General features: G+C 39.6%; 1 protein-coding gene across 1 annotated transcript; it reads left to right on the top strand.

Moving 5' to 3' along the window:
• The first annotated feature begins 2,139 nt into the window (after window positions 1-2,139).
• LOC110675229 lies at window positions 2,140-22,025 on the top strand. Its single transcript, XM_021839656.1, has 6 exons — window positions 2,140-2,148; window positions 2,648-2,954; window positions 19,997-21,122; window positions 21,176-21,233; window positions 21,472-21,654; window positions 21,846-22,025. The coding sequence occupies exons 1-6, from the start codon at window positions 2,140-2,142 to the stop codon at window positions 21,918-21,920; spliced, it is 1,758 nt and encodes a 585-aa protein (XP_021695348.1). The 3' UTR covers window positions 21,921-22,025.
• The last annotated feature ends 2,233 nt before the right edge of the window (window positions 22,026-24,258 follow it).

The raw sequence follows: 24,258 nt of genomic DNA, 5'->3' as shown, positions 1-24,258 counted from the left end.
TCAAGATTCTTATCGTACCATCAGAATTTATTTATTTTGACAAAAAATCAAAATTGTAAAAATCGACCGAAAGTTGTTCTTGGAAAAACTTTTTGTATAAATGATAAATCTGCATCATGAAATTTTGTCCGAAACATCTAATTACTATCAAAATTCTGTGGTGAAAATTTAAAAATATAAAACATAGGGTTTTTCTGTAACTTGAAATTTAAGTTTAAATTTTGAATTTTTGATAAAAACTAAATAAAATATATTTTCAGTGTATATTTTTTTCTTACAGTCAAAACAGAACATTTTTCTCTAATAATAGTTTCGGAGTTAGATTTTCTCAAATAAACTGCATGCAAAAATTGATAGGACATTTTCAAAAGTTTTTCTCGAGTCAAAATGATTGAATTTTCTATGGAAATCACTTATTTTATCATACCAAAACATGTGCAAAATCTACTGCAAATCGAAGATGGTCGAGTTCTGTGACTGACCGATTTGACATAGAATTCGTCTATGCTCTTATCAACTACGTTTAGCTAGGCTTTACACCACCGAGCACGTGAATTTTTATGTACAATTACATGAATCCCTGTGAATTTCGTATCTGCTCCCAGACTCATAGTCTGCTTCGAAAAAATACTCATGGAGTCAGTTCATTCATAAAGATATTGTCGAGATCTTTGCGTCCAATTTATTAGCCGCCGCCCTCATTGTCGAAAAAAATCAGTTTTATCCGGGAACAGTGCTTCCGGCAAATAACTTCCCTGACCGGCATCAAACAGTGTGAACGGCAAGAAGTAAGGGTTACGAGCTGAATTAGTTGCAGGATTACCGGTTGGCTGAGTTTTGCTTTTTACCTTTTGGTCCTTGCATTTGTCGTTGCGGTTGTGGTTCCATGAAACCATCGTGGCCCCATGGAAGAAAATGGTTTCCATTCCTTGCCTATTATCATTCCGTCGTTATCTTTATTATTGACTCGTGCATTATCATCTCGTTACTTTTGGTGGTACATATAGGCTCCATTGGTATGTTCATATAAAGAAAGCAAAAGGATTCCGATTCCGGGTGTTGGTGTATCGGATTCTGGCTATAGGTTTTCAATTTATGTTAATAATAGATTTGGCATTATCATTACGGGAAAATGGAACATAAGCCTCTTGTTATTCCCTCAAGCTGAAAAAAACCAGAGTACTGTCCCCGACAGAAGGGTCCATTATATTTCTCGAACGAATCACGGCAAATTCGAGGATTACATTGTAATCTTAATAATTATCTGTACCATCCCTTCGTTGTGCTGTTGTGCTTATCCAAATAGACGGCTACATAATGGAATTTCTTTCTTCGAAGAGAAGCCTAGTTCTCTTGTTGTAGCAATTTATCATTTCCATTAATTTATTCACCTCACTCTGCTAGGGAAGACGCTTCCCTAGTGAGGAGCTGTAAGCAGAGCTGACCTTTTTTGTTCCGGATCCGTTTCGCAGTTGTTGGGAAATCGCTTTTTACGTAATTACATCAAGAAAAGCGACAATCACCAGTGACTTGGAACAGGAGTGATAAGTGTCACTTCTGCCCAAACCAAGAGAACTAGGTAAAACGTATCAACTTTGTACGCATTGAAGGACTTGTTCATTTTTGTTTTTTTGTTTGTATTTGTTTTTGACTTTCTATATCAAACAATTCGATGATATAAAAAATTGGGGTTTCAGTGTGTTTATCAAGTGCACGAGAAATTGAAATATTTTTGGATTCACTTATAATGTAATAGCTTATACATACAACAAAAAAGCATATGCAGTGTGTTTGCTAGGTACACGTGTTCATTTCCACCACTCGTCCAAAAATTGTATTTAACCGAAGCAATTTCTTTGATTCCACAACACAGCATTCCAACTTGACCCCTCCCGTGTTGTTTACATCAACCATTCAAGTTTCCTAAGTAGATAATGCTATTAGGTAACTTTAAAGTTTCCACCCCCACTCTGCCATTTTGCGTTTCTGCATTGCTACTCCCCCTCGGTAACATCCTAGTTCGACCATGCATTGTATTAAAGTGGAATCGTGGCCGGCTTGGAGGTTTCCCGGCCTTTGTTGACTGCTAGAATATGCTACGCTTCAGCTCTCGTTTCGTCTATTGCAACCTATGGAACGATGGTGGTGGTTTGTACTTGAGCAACGCCAGGAAAAAGATGCGTTTTCCGTCTGCTGCAACACAGACTGGGCGAGTGTGGATGAAGATATTATATTTTAAATTTAATATAAGTGTCATTCTCACTTAAAAGCTTTCGGTTCTTGGTTGGTCGTCATCGTCGTCGTTCTGGTTGGCATCAGGGCTAAAGCAACGGCAATTTTTCGTTCCACCTCTTTAATGTAGGTTGTCATTTTTCCGCTACAGAAAGTATTTGGAGCCAGGTAGAAGCTGCTGCAAGAACTCATTAGCTTCTCGAACTATGCTTCCTTGTTTCATTTTTGCATGCATATTTCCTCAGGACGTTGTCTCTTTGTTGTGATAGGATTATCAGATGCAGCTGGAAGAAAGCATCTCTCAAGTGCTCTCATAATGTCTTAGTTTTTGTGTTTGCTGGGAACAACTTAAATTACCTTACACATTAAATTCTGTTAATTTTTGATGAGTTTCTATTACGTATATGGGTTGCAGGTGGAAGCTAGTGCGATCGAAGCTGCAAATGCTAAGCGCTACCGGGAAGAGTTGAAAAATGGAAACAATTTTGAAGAGAGGGCTGGATCAACTAAAACTTTTAGGAAGCTAGAGAAACAGAAAGATTTTGAAGAGAAGAGCGTAGAAGAAGCCGAAGAACATGAACATTATGGAATAAATCCCACACTGGAAGCAGCTTTCAACAATACTTTTGGATATAGAACGTACGACCTACAGAGTAACGTGAAAAATGATATTGAAGCTGAAGCCGATAATAGATTATCAAGCCACGAACAAGATATGCTAGGTAGGTTATGGTTTATGGTTAAATATCATATGTACTCCCGTGCAAAAGCTTGCGGTGAAGCCAGAAAAATGATTTTCTGCTAGGTATATCAACGTGATTACACTGTTGGGGAAGGGGTGGTAAAATGAACACCTCAAGGATATCATCTTGTCTGGCCAATTACCACGGTCCATGCAAATTTTAAAATTTTTGTATGGACGTGGTTAATGGACAGCCTCTTACAGATGTCAAGTTAAAGTCGACTTCAACCGTATCCGATGTCAGACTAATGCTGTTTCGACATCGGGTTGGTGTTGGGTCGATGAAAATATGATTTTGGATTGATGGAGGTCTCGCAACCGTACTATTATTCCAAAACGTAGTATTATTCCAAACATTACATTCATTTCTTATATCTAGGTGTTCTGTGTTATTAGACAACACTATCATCCTAGTTAGGTAAAACAAATTTAAGATTTTATTAACATTTTGTTAACAACATATTACATTTCATTTGCCGTAGCAGTTCAGATTTTTTACAGGTGAGTTGATTTCACCTGCTTATAAGAGAAAAAAAAGCTTTGAATTTACTTAACCTAACTTAACTTAAACATATAACGCATTAATCGTGGCAATAGAAGATTGTAACGATTTTTGCCTGAAACTATCAATTATTTTATTTGACATTTGTTCCAATGTTTCAACATTGGATATTCTATGTAACTCATTGGTACTATACCAGGGAGGAAGCTTCATAATCATTTTCAAAATTTTATTTTGAATTCTCTGCAGAGCTTTCTTCCTGATATTACCACATCTAGTCCATATTGGTACAGCATACAACATGGCTGGCCTGAAAATTTGTTTGAATATCAAAAGCTTGTTCGTAAGACAAAGTTTTGATTTTATATTAATAAGAGGATAGAGACATTAAAATATTTATTACATTTGGCTTGAATGCCCTCAATGTGAATTTTGAAAGTTAAATTCTTATCTAGCATGAGTCCTAGATACTTAACTTCATCTGACCAATTTATTGGAACCCCTCTCATCGTGACAACATGTCTACTTGAAGGTTTCAAATAAAGAGCTTTTGGTTTATGTGGGAATATTATTAGTTGAGTTTAGAAGCATTAGGGGAAATCTTCCATTTCTGCAAGTATGCACAGAAAAAAGTTTTGAATATTAACAGAAGTGTAATTAGATCAATCGTGTAATGTTGCGACGCGTTTTCTTGATTCTATTGTGAATTTATGCTATGCATAATGCACATGCATGGTACCGTAGAAACGAATTAAAATCGCACTAGCCGCATTACTATTCTAGCATAAATAGCACAAAATTACACGATACGTACTGACTGAGGTTGACGCAGCTTCGGCAGTACAAGTTGGAAGCAGCAGTCTCCGCCATATTGACTGCTAGACGGCTAACAATCTGTGTTAAAATTGAAATTGGTGTGAAAATAATTCAAACTACAGTGCTGATATCAACCGAAAGGATAGCTAGTTGTTCGAAATCAGGATTACTTTGAGTGGAACTGCTGTTTATGTGATTTCTGCAACCTTGAATCATTCGACAGGAGCCAGCAATCCATTTCCTCGTTGCTGTTTGCCCGCTTTTGACAGCCAATGATTTGGATCCAGTACTGTTTGATGTTCTACGTTTTTCTTGAAGGATCTATGTGTAACAATTCAGAAATAAAATAATATTCTGGAGAAAAACGTCTCGTTATTTGTGCATCTGAAAACATATCGTCACTTCGTTGCTTAAGTTTCCTCATTTTGCCGTTCTTCTTCTCACTTCAGTAGGGAGAATCAAATCAAAACAATCAAAGCGTTGCGCGTTGTTTAAAATTTACATGGATGGAAAAAGTATTTAAATGAATTTTTAACATCGTGTAAATTTACGCTATTCTTCGCATTCCCTTCATGTGCATTAGAATTGGCGGAACATTACATGGAATTTTCTAACTGTGTGTCGAATGCTTATTCTATGTCTAGAAGAGCAAGACCAGTAGAATAGCCTTCAGATTTGTTGTAACGGATCAAATTTGTTGCACGTAAAAGTTGATGAGTGGTTGAATGTCCATGGCGGAATCTGAACTGTTCATTGGCAAAAATTGATGTGGGCCATCATTCTGTTCAAAATAACCTTTTCAAAAAGTTTACTGATGGAGGAAAGCAAACTGATTGGACGATAGCTAGAAGCTTCTGAAGGATTTTTGTCTGGTTTTAAAATTGGAACAACCTTAGCATTTTTCCATTTGTCAGGAAAATATGCTAATTGAAAACATTTGTTAAATATATCAACTAATAATGATGAGCTACTTTCTGGAAGTTTCTTGATGAGGATGTAGAAAATTCCATCATCGCCAGGAGCTTTCATATTTTTGAATTTTTTAATAATAGTTCTCACTTCTTTCAAATCAGTCTCACAGGCATTTTCGAAAACCTTCTCTTGATTGAGAATATTTTCGAAGTCTTGAGTAACTTGATTTTCAATTGGACTAGTAAATCCTAAATTAAAATTGTGCGCACTTTCAAACTGCATAGCATGTTTTTGAGCATTTTCGCAATTAGTTAGTAATAATTTGTTTTCCTCTTTCAATACCGGTATTGGCTGCTGAGGTTTTTTTTTCAAGATTTTAGATAATTTCCAAAAGGGCTTAGAGCCAGGGTCCAATTGAGAAATCTTATTTTTAAAATATTTGTTTCTTAATTGTGCAAAACGTTTCTTGATTTCTTTCTGAAAATCCTGCCATATCATTTTCATAGCAGGATCGCGAGTGCGTTGAAATTGCCCTCTCCTCACGTTTTTAAGACGGATCAAGAGTTTAAGATCATCGTCTATAATCACAGATTCAAATTTTACTTCACATTCTGGAATTGCAATGCTCCTGGCTTCAACAATGGAATTTGTTAAAGTTTCAAGAGCATTGTCAATATCAAGTTTTGTTTGTAAAGGAATATTAACATCAAGATTAGAGTCAATAAATGTTTCATATATATTCCAATCGGCTCGAAAATAATTGAAAGTGGAGCTGATAGGATTTTAAATCGCTTCTTGGGATATTTGAAATGTAACAGGAACATGATCAGTATCAAAATCAGCATGAGTAATAAGTTGGCTACAAAGATGACTAGAGTCGGTTAAGACCAAATCAATGGTAGATGGATTTCTAGAAGAGGAAAAACATGTAGGGCTATCAGGGTATTGAATTGAGAAATATCCTGAAGAGCACTCATCAAATAAAATTCTGCCGTTGGAATTACTTTGCGAATTATTCCATGACCGCTGTTTGGCATTAAAGTCACCAATGACAAAATTTTTTGACTTATTGCGAGTCAATTTTCGCAAGTCAGTTTGGAGCAAATTAACTTGCTGTCTAGAGCATTGAAAAGGCAAATAGGCAGCTATGAAAGTATATTTACCAAGTTGTGTTTCAACAGAAACACCTAAAGTTTCAAAAACTTTAGTTTCAAATAACGAAAACAGTTGATGTTTTATACGCCTATGAATGATGATTGCAACTCCCCCACATGCCCCATCAAGTCGATCATTACGATAAACAAAAAAGTTAGGATCTCTTTAGAGTTTAGATCCAGGTTTTAAATACGTTTCAGTAATTACTGCTATATACACGTTATTAGCTGTAAGAAAATTAAACAGCTCGTTCTCTTTACCATTCAGAGAACGAGCATTCCAATTTTAAATATTTAAATTGTTATTTGGATCCTGTTTAGAAAGCAGAAGCAATTTGAACGGCATTTCCCTACAAATCACCATCACCCCACATAACACACGGATAGACTGCGCAAAGGGTATAAAGTCCCCCTCACACACGGTTGGCAGCAATAACAACAACAGCAGCAGCATCGCACATCTGTCAAGCTCTACACTCACTGAGCGCCTTCCAGTGAGTGACCAAGCGCATCGCAGTGAGTGACCGTCGCCAGTCCAGCATACACATGCATCATCAATCATCATCGTCGTCATCATTTGCGCCTGGAAACAGCGGAAATGTTCTACGCGTTTCTAGAACATGTGGTGCGGGATATAAATACGCGTGATGTGCGCGGCTGAAAGTCAGTTATATTTTCAAATTCGAAAAGTGAAGTACAAGTGATATAAGTAAAGTGAAAAGTGTAAAGTGTAAGTTTAAAGTAGTGCAATAAAGTGAAGTGTTTTTGAAAGTAACCTTGCCTAGTGTCTTCTTCGCGTGCGGAAATTGTCGTTTTCGTACATTTGGTCCTTCGAACCGGATCGCGCGGATCTAGCAAGTCAGAAGGCAAGGCAAGTTTCGCGTTCGGTCGTAGTGTAAGTAGTCGCGTCGCGAGTCGTTTTAGTGTGCGCGAAAGTGTGATAGTCGCGGGACCGTTGTGACAGTGTCCGTCGCAGTCAGCGGAACTGTGGGTCTCGACCAGTCGACTAGTTCGTCGTTAGTCGGTTTACTTGGTAGCAAGACAGCTACAGTGCCCGATTTAGTGCTTCGGCGCGCGTCAGTCGTCGGTTGTTAATCCAGTCAGACACAAGCAGCTGAGGATTTCAACGGCGTCACCGGCCGGCGGTACATTTGCATTTAGTTTGGAACGACGTATCGCAACAGCTTTCGGCATGGCGGAGCTTAAACGACAGCGTGGAGTTATTCTCGGACGCCTGACACGGATCGAAGTATTCATCCGAGACATCGAATCCAAGCCCGGAATCACAGCAGAGTTGGTTCAGGCACGACTGGATGTCGTCAATCAGTGCTGGGATGAGTACGACACCATACAAACTGCCATCGACGCGGAGGAAGGAGTAAACGTCAAAGAGGAAGAAGAAAAGCGTGCCACCTTTGAAGAAAGGTGCATGAATGCAAGAGCTGCAACGCGTTCCATCATCGAGAGGATGCAGGGTCCAGCAATAGCGGCTGCAAACGTGCACAGAGGCCAGGCCTTGATACCTATTCACCACCAGCAATTCCCCATGGTGCAACAACCAGTAGCTGTACGGCTGCCTACATTGGAATTGCCAACGTTCAGCGGTGATTATCTCGGTTGGCCAGCGTTTCGTGATGCTTTTGAGGCGCTTATCGACAGAAACACGCAGCTGTCTGACGTTCAGAAGTTGTTATACTTAAAGTCGAGCCTCAAAGAGGAAGCAGCGTGCATGTTGGATGCGATGGACATCACTGATGCCAATTACCGAGTGGCCTGGGATTTGCTGATTGAGAGGTTCGAGAATCGCCGGGTAATCAAGCAGAAACATCTGAAGGCATTGTTCACCACGAAGCAAGTGTCACAAGATTCGCCGAAGGAGTTGCGTCGCTTGTTGACTGAGTGCCAGCGAAACATCAATGCACTGAAGCAACTAGGTGAGCCAACTGATCAATGGAGCACGATTTTGGTGTACCTGATCTCCAGCAAACTCGATGGAACATCACGTCGTGATTGGGAAACCCAAACCCAACAAGAGGAGTCACCAAAATACGAAGACATCGTCAAATTCATCAACGGTAGATGTCACACACTAGAGGCGTTGGCAACGGACAAAGAAGAGCTTCGCAAATCCAGTCGTTTCAAGCCACAGCTATCTCATGCTTCTACGAGTTCTACTGGCTGTAAAATCTGTGAGAGTGGTCAAAACCATCCACTGTGGAATTGCAAGAAGTTCATAGCCATGAGTCCAGAAGCTAGATTCGACGAGGTGAGAAAGTGGAAGCTGTGCTACAACTGTTTCTCGTCCAAGCATGTAGTAAGTAAATGCGAATCCAGAGGTTGTAAGTCCTGCAGCGAAAAGCACAACACCTTACTACATGGACAGCAACATCATCAGCAGGAACATCGGCCATCTAGCCGCGTGTCATCGTCGTCAGAATCTGTCCCTCAGGATCAGCGCATCGTTAATGCGAGTATGGCGAGTCAAGCAAATCACACCATGCAATCATCGAGTGATATTTTGGCTACTGCTATGGTCTGCATCTACGATCGAGCTGGGAGCAAATTACCGTGTCGCGTGCTGTTGGATTCCGGATCACAACCGAATTTCATAACGCAAGCTTTTGCTCGGAAACTTCGGTTGAAGGAATGCAATACATCGATCACCGTCCACGGAGTAAGTGGAGTAGAAGCTCAAGTTGGAAGGCAGGTGACGGCTACTATCGAGTCTCGTGTGAACGGAAAGCAGTTTAACGTTCCACTGCTGGTGATGAACAAGATCACGAATGTGTTACCATCTGACAACATTCAATGCGATAGTTTTTCCACTAGAAGAGAAGAGTTGGCAGATCCGACATTCAGCAGACCAGGAAAAATCGATGTTCTACTGGGAGCCAAGCTTTTCTTCAAGCTTTTACTTCCGGAAAAGATTGAAGTTGGTGACTTCATTCTGTGGAACACTGAGCTAGGCTGGGTAGTTTCCGGAAGCTGCAAGCAGTATTCGCGGGATCACGTGCAATCGAATGTGGTTACTTCGATGACTGATGCTGAGCTGCTGCAACAATTGGAAAAGTCCTGGAAAGTAGAGGAGCTGCAAGTTGAAGTAAATGGTGAGGCCAAATTGGATCCAGCGGAAAAACACTATCTCGAACACGTCAGACGCTTATCAGACGGAAGGTACGAGGTGAAGATCCCATTGTCTCAGCCTTCTTCATTGCTTGGTGATTCTAAGGAACAAGCCCTACGAAGATTCCATGCTTTAGAGCGCAGGCTACATGGAAACGACCAACTTCGAGAAATGTATACAGATTTCATGAGAGAGTACGAATCTTCTGGACACATGAGTGTTGTTCCTGACGGCTTGGAAGAGGTGGGTTTGTTAATAAATTACCTCCCTCATCATGCAATCCTTAAGCCAACGAGTACTACAACTAAGCTAAGGACTGTTTTCGACGCATCCAGCAAAACATCATCAGGTTTTTCACTCAACGATATTATGATGACTGGGCCGAACATCCAAGCAGATCAGTTCTCGCTTTTGTTGGGATTCAGATGTTGGAGATATGTTGTCACAGATGACATTGCCAAGATGTATCGGCAGATTCGAGTAGACCAGCAATCATCGAATTTACAGCGAATACTGTGGAGAGAAACACCATCACAACCACTGAAGGTGTATCAGCTGAACACAGTGACATACGGTACACGCGCTGCTCCATTTCTTGCTGTTCGTACGCTGCATCAGCTAGCCGCAGACGAGAAGGACACCTATCCGAATGCCTGTCGTTCTCATTGCAAACGATTCTACGTGGACGACTTGTTACATGGATCAAACAGCAAACAGGCTTTACTGAAAACGAGAGATGAGTTGCTCGCAGTGCTGCATAAGGGCAGTTTCGAGCTGAGGAAGTGGAGTAGTAATGATCCAGAATTGCTGAAGGATTTACCGGAAGGCTTGGTGGAGAAAGGCACAATGTGTGAGATTGACGACGACGAAATCGTCAAGTCTCTGGGATTGAGCTGGGACACCAGGAATGATCGGTTGACATACCGTATCCATCTAAAACAGTTCCAGGTTTACTCTCAACGTACCATTCTTTCTGCGATTGCATCTCTGTATGATCCCGTGGGATTGATAGCACCGATCATCGTATCAGCTAAAACTTTGATGCAGCAACTTTGGCTCTTAAATGTCTCCTGGGATGACCCACTCCCAGACCATATCGTGCAGAAGTGGCAGCAATTCTATGATAGTCTGCGGCATCTTCAAAATCTTCGAATCGACCGATGGACGTTTGGATGTCTACAGCCAATCGCCGTAGAAATACATGGGTTCTCAGACGCTTCCATGGTCGCATATGGAGCCTGCATTTATGTCAAAACCGTCGACGTTTCTGGAAATGCATACGTTCGTTTGCTGTGTGCCAAATCACGCGTAGCACCATTGAAGAAGGTTACACTGCCACGGTTGGAATTATGCGCAGCAGTTTTATTGTCTGAACTCTTGACAAAGGTTCCAGATTCTGTGGAATTGAGCGTCGACAGCTGTTTTTTGTGGACGGACTCCATGCTAACGCTTCAATGGATTACCGCACCTTCAAACCGCTGGAAACAGTTTGAGGCGAATAGAGTCAAGGGAATTCAGAACTCCACTATTGGATGTCACTGGAGATACATCAGTGGAAAAGACAACCCAGCCGACATAGTATCACGCGGACTTGCAGCAGAAGAACTTATGGAATCAACGCTCTGGTGGAATGGCCCAGCATGGCTTGTGAACCGATCACTTTGGCCTGAACAGCCCGAGCTTCGAAATGAGGATATTCCAGAGGCGCGTAAGGTATGTGGTGTTGTCATAACAGAACCGATATTCTTCGAGAAGTACTCTTCCATGACGAAAATGAAGAATATACACGATCAGTTTCGAAGATATGCCTCCTGCTCGATCCAGACTCACATTGTTGAAGGCGAGCCTTCAAGGCCGGCGGTATGTTTAGAAAGCAGAAGCAATTTGAACGGCATTTCCCTACAAATCACCATCACCCCACATAACACACGGATAGACTGCGCAAAGGGTATAAAGTCCCCCTCACACACGGTTGGCAGCAATAACAACAACAGCAGCAGCATCGCACATCTGTCAAGCTCTACACTCACTGAGCGCCTTCCAGTGAGTGACCAAGCGCATCGCAGTGAGTGACCGTCGCCAGTCTAGCATACACATGCATCATCAATCATCATCGTCGTCATCATTTGCGCCTGGAAACAGCGGAAATGTTCTACGCGTTTCTAGAACATGTGGTGCGGGATATAAATACGCGTGATGTGCGCGGCTGAAAGTCAGTTATATTTTCAAATTCGAAAAGTGAAGTACAAGTGATATAAGTAAAGTGAAAAGTGTAAAGTGTAAGTTTAAAGTAGTGCAATAAAGTGAAGTGTTTTTGAAAGTAACCTTGCCTAGTGTCTTCTTCGCGTGCGGAAATTGTCGTTTTCGTACAGATCCATTAGAAAAACGTAATCCAATAACAATTTGATTAGTAAATTTTACACCTACTTGGACTGCTTCAGTCATTGTGGTGGCTTTGAACATTGCATCAATCATTAGATTCAATTGTCCATTTAAAAAATTAAAATCAGAGGCAGATATATCACTTGAAGCGGGTACATTATCTGAAGATTTCTCATTAGAATTTTCGGTAGACGAAGAAGCTGAGTAGAAGTTACCTGTGGCGGTAGGGTTTTTTTCCATTTGATTTGAAACAAGTATCTTGCCAACGATAATCAATGTAGATTTGATGAGTATTGCTAGTTTTCTTTTGTTATGTACCTTCGATCTCTCCGGACAAATATGGAAAAAGGGCTTAAGTTTTATAAGCATTTATTTTCATTTCTATTGGGATTTTTGTCAGCTCTGATAAAATGCAAAAATAAGTTTTGATCAATTAGGGGGAGATCCCCCAGTACCGGACACTGAAGCCACTAAATTCATAATTCGAAAAATATTGGTTTTATGTGCTCGTGTTACCCATTTATGATAAATATTATCATTTTTATAGTGTACAAAAATAAATTTGAAAATATAAGTATGAATTTTGACATTGCATTTTGATGATGTATTTTAGTACCAAATTGATCGATCTTGAAAGGTGGCACCCAATACCGGACACAATCTGGAAATGCCTCGAAGTCTGTAAATTTGAACATCATTGAATGTGTTTACTTTAGGAATAGTATATAATTGTCAATTCATGGCATTTGCAACATTCTCAAGAACAATTTGAGTATATCATAGTTTGCAAGATGTCCATCAAAAACCTCTTTCTTATATGATGAAAAAAAAGCACATTTTACGATGTTGTACTGAATTTTCATTTTTCTAAATTTTATTGCATGTTTGATACCATGATCGACGGAATCCATGAAAAATGAATGTATTTTGAGACACTCGTGCAATAATTACAAAGATATCATAACTGGGGGACAGGAGGTGCTTAAAGAAAATTGTAATTTGTCCATGTTTAGTCCAATTATGGTACAAAATACATTCATACTATCAAATAAGGATTATGTTCGAATATGTTTGCGTGATCCAAAGTATTTTTTCATATTCAAAATAATTACTAAATAGGCTCAAAATTAAGGCAATACGTCAAATATTTTGAAATTTTCTATCTTTTGTACTTTTTTAAATAGGCATGCATATTTCAAGGATGTGTTATTCTACGCAAACATTAGTCTCCATAATAGCTTCCTTTACTACTAATACATCATCTTGATTGGACCATGATTTCTCAATGTTTCGACTTTGTCCGGTATTGGGTGCTGTCCGGTACTGGGGGATCTCCCCCTACGCGCTTTTGCCATGTTTGTCCATCGTTCGAGATCCCGCATTCATTTTGCCTCCTGTTCACCTGACTAAGCTAATAATTACCAAGGCATATATGAACACTAAATGGAGACCCGGTGATTGTTACGGGGGCTACCAATCTCACTTACGTGAAAATCACGTAGGTACTTAAATTCATTTGGTCATCGCGTTCATTCCCTGTTGAGCTCGAATGTCAAAATGGTGGCCGATACGTTTTTAAGAAGCTGCTGCTACTGGACTTTTAGGAACAATTTCAAGGTAAATATTTATTAAAATCCGTAGAATCCCAAATTGAATAATACTTCATACCTAATTTCATATCAACAGAACGTTAATCGTTGTGAATGAAACTGGCCCTGGACAAATTTGCGAGGAACGTGCGTTTTATGGAACGTGGAATGGATGCCACGATGCTGGTCAGTCAGTGTTTTGAAATCTTCAATAAAATAGTATATCTTTCAAATTGAAAATAAAAAGCCAAACATGATTGATTTCTATGAATTGATTTCGATAACTTTTGATGAAACTTCCCCTCGGATCTATTGAAATGCTTCGTAGAAGCTACGTGAAAATTCATGTAGCTGTGACGTGAAACTTCGATGCAACTGATGAGGTTCATTAGTTCATGCGTTCATTCGGTGTTACCTATGATCCACGTAATGCTACGTGAAAAGTGCGATGGAAAAAAAACCAAGTACCTTTTCACGTAACAACGAAGTATGGATTGTTTTGAGTGCGACTCACAGCGACAGTTCGTGACAGCAGAATCTGGGCTCACCTTGACGTACATGAATTTCGTATCGGTTTCTCCCTCCCAGAGTTTAATTAACTCCTGGGAGTTAAGGTAGATGTACCAATAGTGGAGGTACTAAGCACTATTGAACTTCATTTGACCGCCTAAATTCAAGAAGCGCAATTAATGTACATGTTGATGTTGTAACGGGAAGTAACGACCATTGGCTTAATGAGAAAAAATATTTCATCGCAGTAGTCCACGGCATGTTAGTGAAAAATTATACCTCCACTATTGGTACACTGTTCCTTTAGTTGCGGTATATTTTTAATTTGTGTTCCTATAGTTGCGGTATCCGTGGTATTCTTATGGGATCCTCCACTATAGGAACACTTTACCGCAACTATTGGTACAAGCAATAACAGTTTTAGCAATTTAAGTGATACTTCATCAGTTTTAAAGCAATTTGAATGCTCTTTTAAACTATCTCGTGTTTGTTGATGCCAATACGTTGATTGGCAGTGTCGGTTCTGTAGCTATGTTAATGAAATCAGTGAAAACGGCACTACCGCAACTATAGGAACACCCACAACTAAGGGAACACTTACCCTATAAACAAGTATCATTGGCAAGAATATAAAAAAAACGGACAGGCTTTTCGCAAAATCTCAGACAGGATTTGCAATGAATACTGAACAAAGCAGGCTTCTCACAGAATTTTCAACAAACTTCCACAGACTTAGCCAAGATTTACATCGAATCAATACCGAAGTTTCTAAAATCCGGCTAAGATTAGAGTTAATTAAAGATTTAAAGGTAGGGGTCCTTAAGATTTCAAGGTAGGATTTCGAAAAGAATACCACGCAATATTCTAATATCCTAGGCACAAATCTTGAATTCTCATTCTGACCAAGATTTTTGCAAAAGTTCCTCATTCCGGGTCATGAGCTTTACAAAATCTTATGCAGAATTTTGAATCGTATCATAGGTGAAAATCTGACCGAATGCTGAGATTCCTTCAATATACTGAAAATTATTTTTCAGGCACCAAAAATTTCATGGATGGACTCTTCAAAACATCCTGTGCTAGATTTTTGCATTTTTTCGAGTTCTCATTGAACACATTTGCCTCATTTACTGACTTTTCTCAGATTTTATGCGAATATTTGTGTATTTGAAAAACTGGCCCGCCACACAATATTGTTTCTGCGATTTGGCCCGTGCTTTAAAAAGGTTGGGCAGGCATGAATTAGAGATTTTTTTCTTCTCCGATGTACCTCAATTTCAAAAATCGTTCTGGTGACCGTTTTGTCACTGTTAACTTTTCCACTTGAGAAATGATAATTCTCAGAAGGCAAAAATCTATGCTCATCAACTAAATGCAATTGAAAGTATAAACATTCTCTAATCTTCTCAATCCATTCGGTATCTACTCACCGAATTTGAAAACTTCAACCGTTCGCTGTCGCTGCTTGCTACGATCGAGCATCATTTTTGGTTGAAATCGGCGGTATCCAGATCTTTCAAGTTGGACGTTTCAGTTCTACAATGGACCTGTGCACGGGTTCACTATTTGACGTTTTAGCGGTGCCGTGTTATTTATGTTACCATGGAGACTAGTGAATTCGGCACCGCTCAAACGTCAAATTAGTGAACTCATGCATCGGTCCATGGTGGATTACTGCGTCAGTACTCCAAAAATTCACGCACGAGACAGTGATGCATATTGAACTGAACGCGAGCCAAAAGTGAACTGAACGCGTTCTTATTTTGCTCGAGAACCTAGCAAGCATTGAACTCTCGTGCAAGATTCTGCACCTGCTCAAAAACGGCCCGTTCACTTCAAAATGCACAACGAAGCTGAAAACCATAAAAAAACTACATCAGAACATATTGCGTTCATGACATTACAAATATATTGAACCATTTAAGTTTCCTAACATGTTTGCTAAACTTCCGCATTCAAATATGTCGTGTATCTGCCATGGAGACAGTTTCCATTTCACGTTCAGTTTTTAGCTCGCACGGGTTCAAATTTTTGAACTGCTCATTGTTCAAGCCTACTTGATCCCTCGTTCAAAGGTTTGAACTGGAACGCAAACTGAACGCGTTCAAATGCAACACTGGCACGAGATATGGATACCTGTGCTGGGAATGGTAATAGTAGTATCAGGTATCAGAAGGCCGGCTCCAAAGGCACGTTCCCCGCCATTTGGGAGATTTGTGCCATCGCCATATTTGAGCCTATTTCATCATCTACCCGATGGGAGAGGAAAGGGAAGGGAAAGATGGGAGGAAATAGGAGTGGGGTCCCTTGAAGAGGGAAGATCGCATAAGCGAATTGAGAGCATGTATCTCCATACCACTATGGGTTCGAACAGCGCCCTAAAAAGGGCACTGCAAAACGCATGAGCGTAAAGAGAGCCTATAGCTCATTACCAAAGCGGGTTAAGAATAACAGAATGTCCTGAAGATTCAGGCTTCTGAATTCAGTTTCACTTAATAAATGTTTACCAAATAATTGGAATCGCATTTGCGCATAAACTGGACAGTTGCATATCAGGTGATACGAAGTTCCATAATCGGAGTCACAACTATCACACACAAATGAGTCAACACGCTGAATATTTGCCATGTGGTAGTTGAGTCGGCAGTGGCCTGTCAACGCTCTGACAAAGAGACTGCAATTCTGCTTTGACAGATTTGTTAAATACTTCGCCACCCATGGAGATGGCTCAGTGATGTATGTTTGTTTGACGACATGACTCCAAACTATTCCAATATTGCTTGTGCTGAGTTGCCGCCCAAGAATTTATCTGAAGCTTCACCCAGCACTTCGAAATTGGAATTGCCGGCTCAGGGCCAATGAAGTCATGCGATGCTCCATCGCGAGCTAGCTCATCAGCCAATTCATTTCCAGCGATGGAAGAATGGCCAGGTACCCATACAAGGTTTACAGAGTTGACTGAATTCAGTTCCTCAATTTGAGTTCGACATGCAATAACAAGCTTCGACCTTGAGTTGGCCGAAGCAAGAGCTTTTATAGCAGCCTGACTATCTGACATACTTTACAAACAGCCAGACATCCACTTCTCCTGTGAAGGGAGTTGTGTAGAAAATTTACCTATAAGCAAAGTGACAAGCAATTATGAGATCACTCGAAGCAAGGACAATTGTGTCCCAACTCACCGGAAGTGGAAACATCCGAAATACTAGGATTTCCAATGGACGGAGAGAATCCATGGAATTTGGTCACAACCAATTCCCAGTGTATGTAGCGATGATCAGATAATGATTCATCATCTGATACATGCCAATTCGTCAACTTGTGACTGATTCTGTTCAAGCAGAGTATTGCTGTGTGTGTTTGAAATGCAAATATCAAATGCGGGAACACCAAACGCGGTAAGATTTTTCACAAGAAATGCGATGTCAGAGATAGATTTTTCTTGCTAGGGTGGCGGTGATTTGTATAATCGTTGCTAAGTGTCCTTTGATTGTTTTGTGTTACCGCATTTGGAAGACGTTTAGCCAAGATTTGCATCTCAAATACAAACAGCAATATCATGTCTAACACTTCTTCTCTAGCAGATACCATGACCGAGTTCACTCGGTGACGTTTAAGCGGTGCTGTATAATTTATGTGACCATGGAAACGCTCAAACGTCAAATTAGTGAACTCGTGCATCGGTCCATGGTGGATTACTGCGTCAGTACTCCAAAAATTCACGCACGAGATATGGATACCTGTGCTGGGAATGGTAATAGTAGTAGGCTTGAATTTCGGGAAACTCACGTGGCACTTCCCAGCATAGTTGTTCAAAAACGTGAATCTCATCAAGTAGCCTGTGTTGGGTGTATGAGTTTTCTAAATCATTAGTGTCATTGAAGGCTCTAAATGCGGGAAATGGATCAATGTACGAGTTCATTATTTGAAGTTTGAGCGGTGCCGAATTCACTCGTTGCCATGGTCACGTAAATAACACGGCACCGCTCAAACGTCGAGCTCGAGTAGGACCTGCAACAATTGCTAGGAGGTTTTGAACACAGTGTGCTTAGAACCATTGACAGTGTAGATTATTTAATGGCGTAGGGATGAGAATTATGAATCACGAGCTAGATCAACTCTTTGGCCATCCCTATATTCGGAATGGCGCTAATGATGGATGAAATGTTGCTGGACTGTCAGAAAACAATCCAAAAATTGGTCATGCCGCGACAACAAGGCACATTGAAGTCCCACGAGTTAGGTGGATTCATCAAGTGGATGAAAACAAAGGAAATTTGGGACATTTGTAAAATTGGAGAAAGACAGCCCTGAATTGAGATAATATTTGAAGCATTGTAATGCAAGTGCGGTCCTGAGGGACGATAAACTAGCACACAGATTAAAAACTGCTTCCCACACCATGATTTACAAGTCATGAAATTCATAAATTGGTTAGGTCGTGATATCAGGACGAAAAATCATGGTTTCGGGAGTCATAATCATTGCTTCAAGTCATTGGTACTGTGGTAAAGTACGTGGCTCTCAATCAAAAGGTTCTTGGTTCGAAACTTGCTCAACCAAATTTTGTTTTTTTTTGTTTTCATTTCATGCATGATTTCGAGCACTCAGCTGCAACTTGTGTCACGTTACGACAATCTGACTCATGATATCGTGAGTCCAAATCATGGTGTATTTTCATAAGATGAAAACACACTGGAGTCATGATCTCAATCCCTGGTCATGATATCGGGGTGCATAATTATGATTTTGGATTCTGATTTCTACCCGTGCAAAGATAAAACAAATAATGTTTCTCTTAAAAAAAGTCTCCAGTGGTTCTTCGATAATTTCAGCAATTTATTCATTCAGAAATTCATTAAAGGATTAATTTCTGCACGAAAGTCATGCAATAACTTTTTTAGCAAACCTTTTAGCAATTCTTAATGTCAATATTATATCTGGCTTGGCAGAATCAAATAAATCGCTTTTTCTTCGCACATAAAGAAATTGCTTGTCAAACATAACGACTAATTCATATTAAAAGAGTATGGAATAATGGAATATTATACGTCAATTAGTTTAATCATGTTATCCAGATCGTTCAACATTCAGTTCGTGTTCATAGCAATGATTAATATTTGGATGTTTTTCAAAAATTTCAATTTGTGTCGTTAACTCTTTGTTCTCAAATAGGGTAAAAGCACCGATTTTGGCCAGCCTAAGAGAAAATGTCAATCAAAATTAAATGGGAAGCCGTATTTACAATACAAATATGTCAAATGCAAGCTTTCAATCCATATTATGTGTGTAAAATATCTAAACTGAGCTAAACCATTTTTTTGCTTTGTAAATTCCGTTGGTCAATATAGGCCAATGGAACCAGTTTCGGCCAGAGATTTAACTTCGGTTCCTAAATTCGCCAATCGCTTTGATTTCTCATGAGAGTGGCCAAATTAGGTGTAAGGGAGTTAAAATTATAAGGACAATGAATTGTATTTCATAGGTTTTGAATCAATTTGGACGAGTAAATGAATGTGGCTCTATCATGTGAATGTGATCTACTAAACACAAAAGGTTTCATGCTGATTGGCTATGTAAAATGGTGTATAATCCCCTATGGCTACAACTGGCGTATGGCCAAAACCGGTGCTTCTACCCTATACCCTACTTTTTCGAAACACTGGATCACATTGTACCCGGTCAGTGTTAGAAATCAATGTCCCAGTCTACAATAGCATTTTTGAATCCCTTATCATAAGTTCGGAATGAGCCATTAATGAATCCAGGCTTGACAACGCACACAAGTGGAAGCTAATGCATAACCTATCCACACAAAAGTCAATTGAAGTCATCATCAAATGGTAGAACAACGATGTGGTAACAATGAATAATAATAGTCGTTTTTCAACAATTGTAACATCGTCAGCAGAGGCAGAAGTCCTATGGCGAGGGTAGAAGATTTGTAGAATATTAATCAGACTCGGCGGAGGTTGATTTCTGTTTCAATGGATTTTGATTTTCAACGGCATTCCTCGCTATCTCTATTTATAGGTATCAGACGAACGGTGCCCGGCTGGAATGGAGAACCGGCGCGCAGGGTATCCGATAATGGTAACAAGGATCATCAAAACAACAACAAAACCGATGAGACCGATGATTACGAGTATAAAATTGCAAATCAGGACGGCCCGTTGATGCCATCGTTGATGTCGTCCGAAAAAGCAGATTCAACGGAAATCAATGACATGGTGGCTGCCCATGGGCAAAGGTTTACCGGTGAAAGCACGGTTATTGAAAAGAAGTCAACTTTGGGGTGGCTGAAAAGAAAATTATTTTCTATTGAGGGGGACTCGGTAGCAGATGATAGAGATGACGCCGACTCTGATTACAAAGCTGATAAGAGGAGGAAGGTGGGTTACGCTGGCGAGTTCACCCGTAGAAGAGGTCATTATCGTGATGAAGACGATGATTACCCAAACAAACGTGGAGTTCCGGCCGGTGATGATTACTATCATCAGTCCGACAATTCGCATGCGGATGTTTCAAAGCGGTCGAATCGATATGCGGCGGATATGGGTGACACTGCTACTTACTGGAATAATGCTAACCGCAAGCGTGAAAGTGTTCAGGAAGAGCAGGGACGTGTCGACAGCCGGAATAGTGATAAGGCCATCAATAGAAGACGGAAAAGTGCTAAGCCAGTAGGAAGTGAAATGCCGACCAGTGATAGCACTTCTAATAAACAGGAAACGCCCCCAGATCAACAAACAGTTTATCGACAACAATACGATGATTCAGATCAGATGCAGGGTACAACGCCTTGTGATTGTGCTGCCAAATGTGCTACCGAAGAAAGCATTGACACAAGTTCTGAAGAACCAGAAACCACCGATTCTGACAATGGTACTGAAAACGAAACCACGGAAAAAGCGGAAGAAGAAGGCGATGAAGAAGACGAAATAGAAGAAGAAAAAGAAGAGCCAGTAACGGAAGAAAACGTTGAAGAATCATCCTCACAAACCACACAAAATGAGTTGGATCATCAAAAAGAAGTTTATATTGATCTTAGAATTGGAATCAAATCAGTTGGAAATCAAAGCTCTTCCACTGAAGATGAACCCATTGAATTTCATAAGAAAATTGTGGTGAAACGTGAAGAATTTGAAAATGACAAGAGGTGAAGGAATTTTACAAATGTTTCGAACCAAATAACATTAATTTTCTTCACAGTTCAACATTCACCTCTTCGTTAGCACCAGAGTCCAAGTTTCCTGTAGATTTGGTCAAAGTAAGTAAGCAAACACCTACATTTGTAAAATTTCTCTGTCCCTTCTTATTAATTTGAATCCTAATCAAACTGAGTTTCACCTTCAGAATTGGATTACCCCACTTAGTCCCTCAACATCAGCAATCACCTGAAAGCCTTGTAGCTCACTGGCATAAACCTTTCTGTCACACTAATTTTATTCACAATTCTTTCCATTTTTTTGTCTTCCAAATCACACCCATCGTTGACCGGAATGTAGGCCATCTATCAATTAGTGGACAAGGATGACAGCCTTCGGAAGCACGTGGCACCACGTCTGCCGGATCGAACCAAGTTGTTGTCCAAGCTGGAGCAGCCCGGCCACAAGCAAAAGATTAATGACCGTCAACTGGAGAGCACCCGTGGAGGCAGTAGTGATTCGAAGGCATTGGCAAAAATTGAGGTTAGTAGCCGCTCCTAACTGACTTGTTTTGGTTACTTTCATTGGTGAGAGGGGGTATCAATTGTCAGAAAGTGAGGTTGGAGATGGTCCATTCTTGCATGAAGTATTGGTACAGTTTGATTTTCCCGAATGGGACATCTTTGATTTATTTGGTTTGTGTGCTTTCATCTTTTTTTTCTGAACATTCACAGGACAATGCCTCCAGCAATAAAGCACTGGCAAGTGTGATCGAAGCCATCGGAGAATTGATTCGAAAACGGACATGAGCACTGACTGATAATGATTGAAGCTTTTGAATTTAACTGCTTTTTTTATTCTTGATAGTTAACTGAATTATTTTTGTATGATAAATATTAGAAATCTCAATCTGATTCATATTTTTTTGATAATAATATATACTGTGTTTTTGTATTTTATTACATTACTTTTGAATACATTTGAAACTAATTAGATTTTCCATACAAAATGATCCATTCCGGTAGGCTAGATCACAGCTATTCATGACCGATTTGAATGACATTTTATCAACACGTCAGACATACTGTTTGATTTGAGTTCCAAAATTCCAAAATTTATATTCCGAACACTAGAAAAAAAAACTTAAACCATTGAAATCGCAATAACTGACAATAGACAAAACTGTTACTTGAATTTCAACATATATTTTTGAGGAATTTTTACAATCAATCAATTTAAAAAGTAATATTTATTTGACTAGTGACTAGTGTAGTGTGACGAAAATTTATGAGCGTTCCATCCAAATATATGAAAGTCCTACTCAAACAATATGCACAGCAAACTTGTTCGTCTCGCCTAAATTTACTATTTTGGTGAAGATACTATGAAGCCAGATAGCCGTAGCGGTAAACGCGCAGCTATTCAGCAAGACCAAGCTGAGGGTCGTGGGTTCGAATCCCACTGGTCGAGAATCTTTTCGGGTTGGAAATTTTCTCGACCTCCCAGGGCATAGAGTACCGTTTTGATTCATATTACGGACAGCTTCAAATTCCGGACACTCTCGTTTGTATGGGAAACATTTCACACGAAATGTTTCAATTTTCGTCGTCCAAAAGTTCTCATTTTCGAGGCTCGTTTTATTAGGTATTTTCCATAAATATCATTGCAAATTTATAATGCCCAACTACCTTAGACGTCTTTTAAGTGGTTGGACGATTTCAATTTATGATTTAACTGTTCCATTAATGATTATCATGAGCTGTCCGTTATTCGAATCAAAGCGTCCGGAATATGAGGCAAAAGTGAGGGAGCATCCGGAATAAGAATCATGAAAAGGCCACACGTTTTGATTTATTAAAAATTATTCAAGTTGTGAACGCGTATTCTTTAGCCACCATCCGAAAGTTAAGGGCTTCCGACGCTCGATAACGCTAAAAAATCATACAGAATGATTTATTTTGTATGGTCCAAGCTGGGTTATACTTCACTGAGGCCTTAAGTGTCCGTAATATGAATCAAAACGGTATAATCGTACCTGCCACATGAGGACGTAACGCCAGAAAGAAGAAGAACTATTAAGCCATTCCTTCCACTTTTAAAATCAAGTTATTTAATAGCATTTTCAAAAAAAAAAAATTTTTTTTTAGTCCAACAGTTATTGCTTTTGAACTCGTGATTGTTAAAACCACTTGAAACTATAAGTCGAAATTCAAGTAACATACACACTCAATCTGTTCGGTAAAAATAACTGGGTTTTGGAACTACCGAAAAAGTCAGTAAACTAAAAAAATATGTCAAAAATCTAAAAACAGTGATTTTTCACTGAAATTTTGCAGAGAGCTTTCTTTTTATATCATATATCGATGAAACATAAAACATGGTTAAATTTGCTTTTCAATTACGCGTGGCGACAGTTTTCATTTTACTGACTTTTTCGGTAGTTCCAAAACCCAGTAAAATTTTACTGATCCCAGTAATTTAATCTAAGTGTGTATATCTAACGCGCTGTGAAAATTTCTTTTCGATCAATCTATAAATTTACACAGATTTTTATGGAAATTTGGAAACTTGCTAATGTATAGTCCAATACTGTATGTGAGAAAGAAATCAGTTTTTAACCCTCAAAAGCTGGAGACGAATCATGAATTTTCAAATGTACACAATTTGGATTAATTCAGTTTAATTTAATTTTAAAGTACATGCGGTTAGAGATTGTAATTTGGAAGAGACATCCCCTCTGATCCCTCCTCCTTTTCAGGGGAACGGGGAAAACATGGACACGAGAGGTTAAAAATTGGCAATACACGGATATCTGAAGATCGTGATGAGCTAAAAGATTGGTGTCTTCGAGAAAGTAGTTCAGTAGATCACGGGCTATCTGGAGGTGAAAAATCTAGTTGAGAATTTATCCGATAGGAGGCGCTAGTAATAAATTTTCTTCAATCGTCTATATCGCAAGATCAGCTAGAAGGTTGGTATCTTCGTCAAATTCGTTTAGTAGATCATGGGTTGAGGAGGTGAAAAATCTAATTGAGAATTCATCGGCTAGGTGGCATTAGTAACAAATTTTCTTCAATCGTCTGTATCTCAAGATCCTTATCAGCTAGACGGTTGGTGTGGTCGGCAAAGTTGTTTAGCAGATCAAGG

Source organism: Aedes aegypti, chromosome 2 (assembly GCF_002204515.2).
Source record: "Aedes aegypti strain LVP_AGWG chromosome 2, AaegL5.0 Primary Assembly, whole genome shotgun sequence".
NCBI classification, from domain to species: Eukaryota; Metazoa; Arthropoda; class Insecta; order Diptera; family Culicidae; genus Aedes; species Aedes aegypti.
The sequence above is the reverse complement of the archived record's forward strand: the minus strand, read 5'-3'. Positions and strand labels throughout refer to the sequence as shown.

Coding starts and splice junctions, on each gene's coding strand:
- LOC110675229 (XM_021839656.1), top strand. Junction 2,955..19,996: donor CCACGAACAAGATATGCTAG/GTAGGTTATGGT, acceptor CTCTATTTATAG/GTATCAGACGAACGGTGCCC. Junction 21,655..21,845: donor AGGCATTGGCAAAAATTGAG/GTTAGTAGCCGC, acceptor GAACATTCACAG/GACAATGCCTCCAGCAATAA.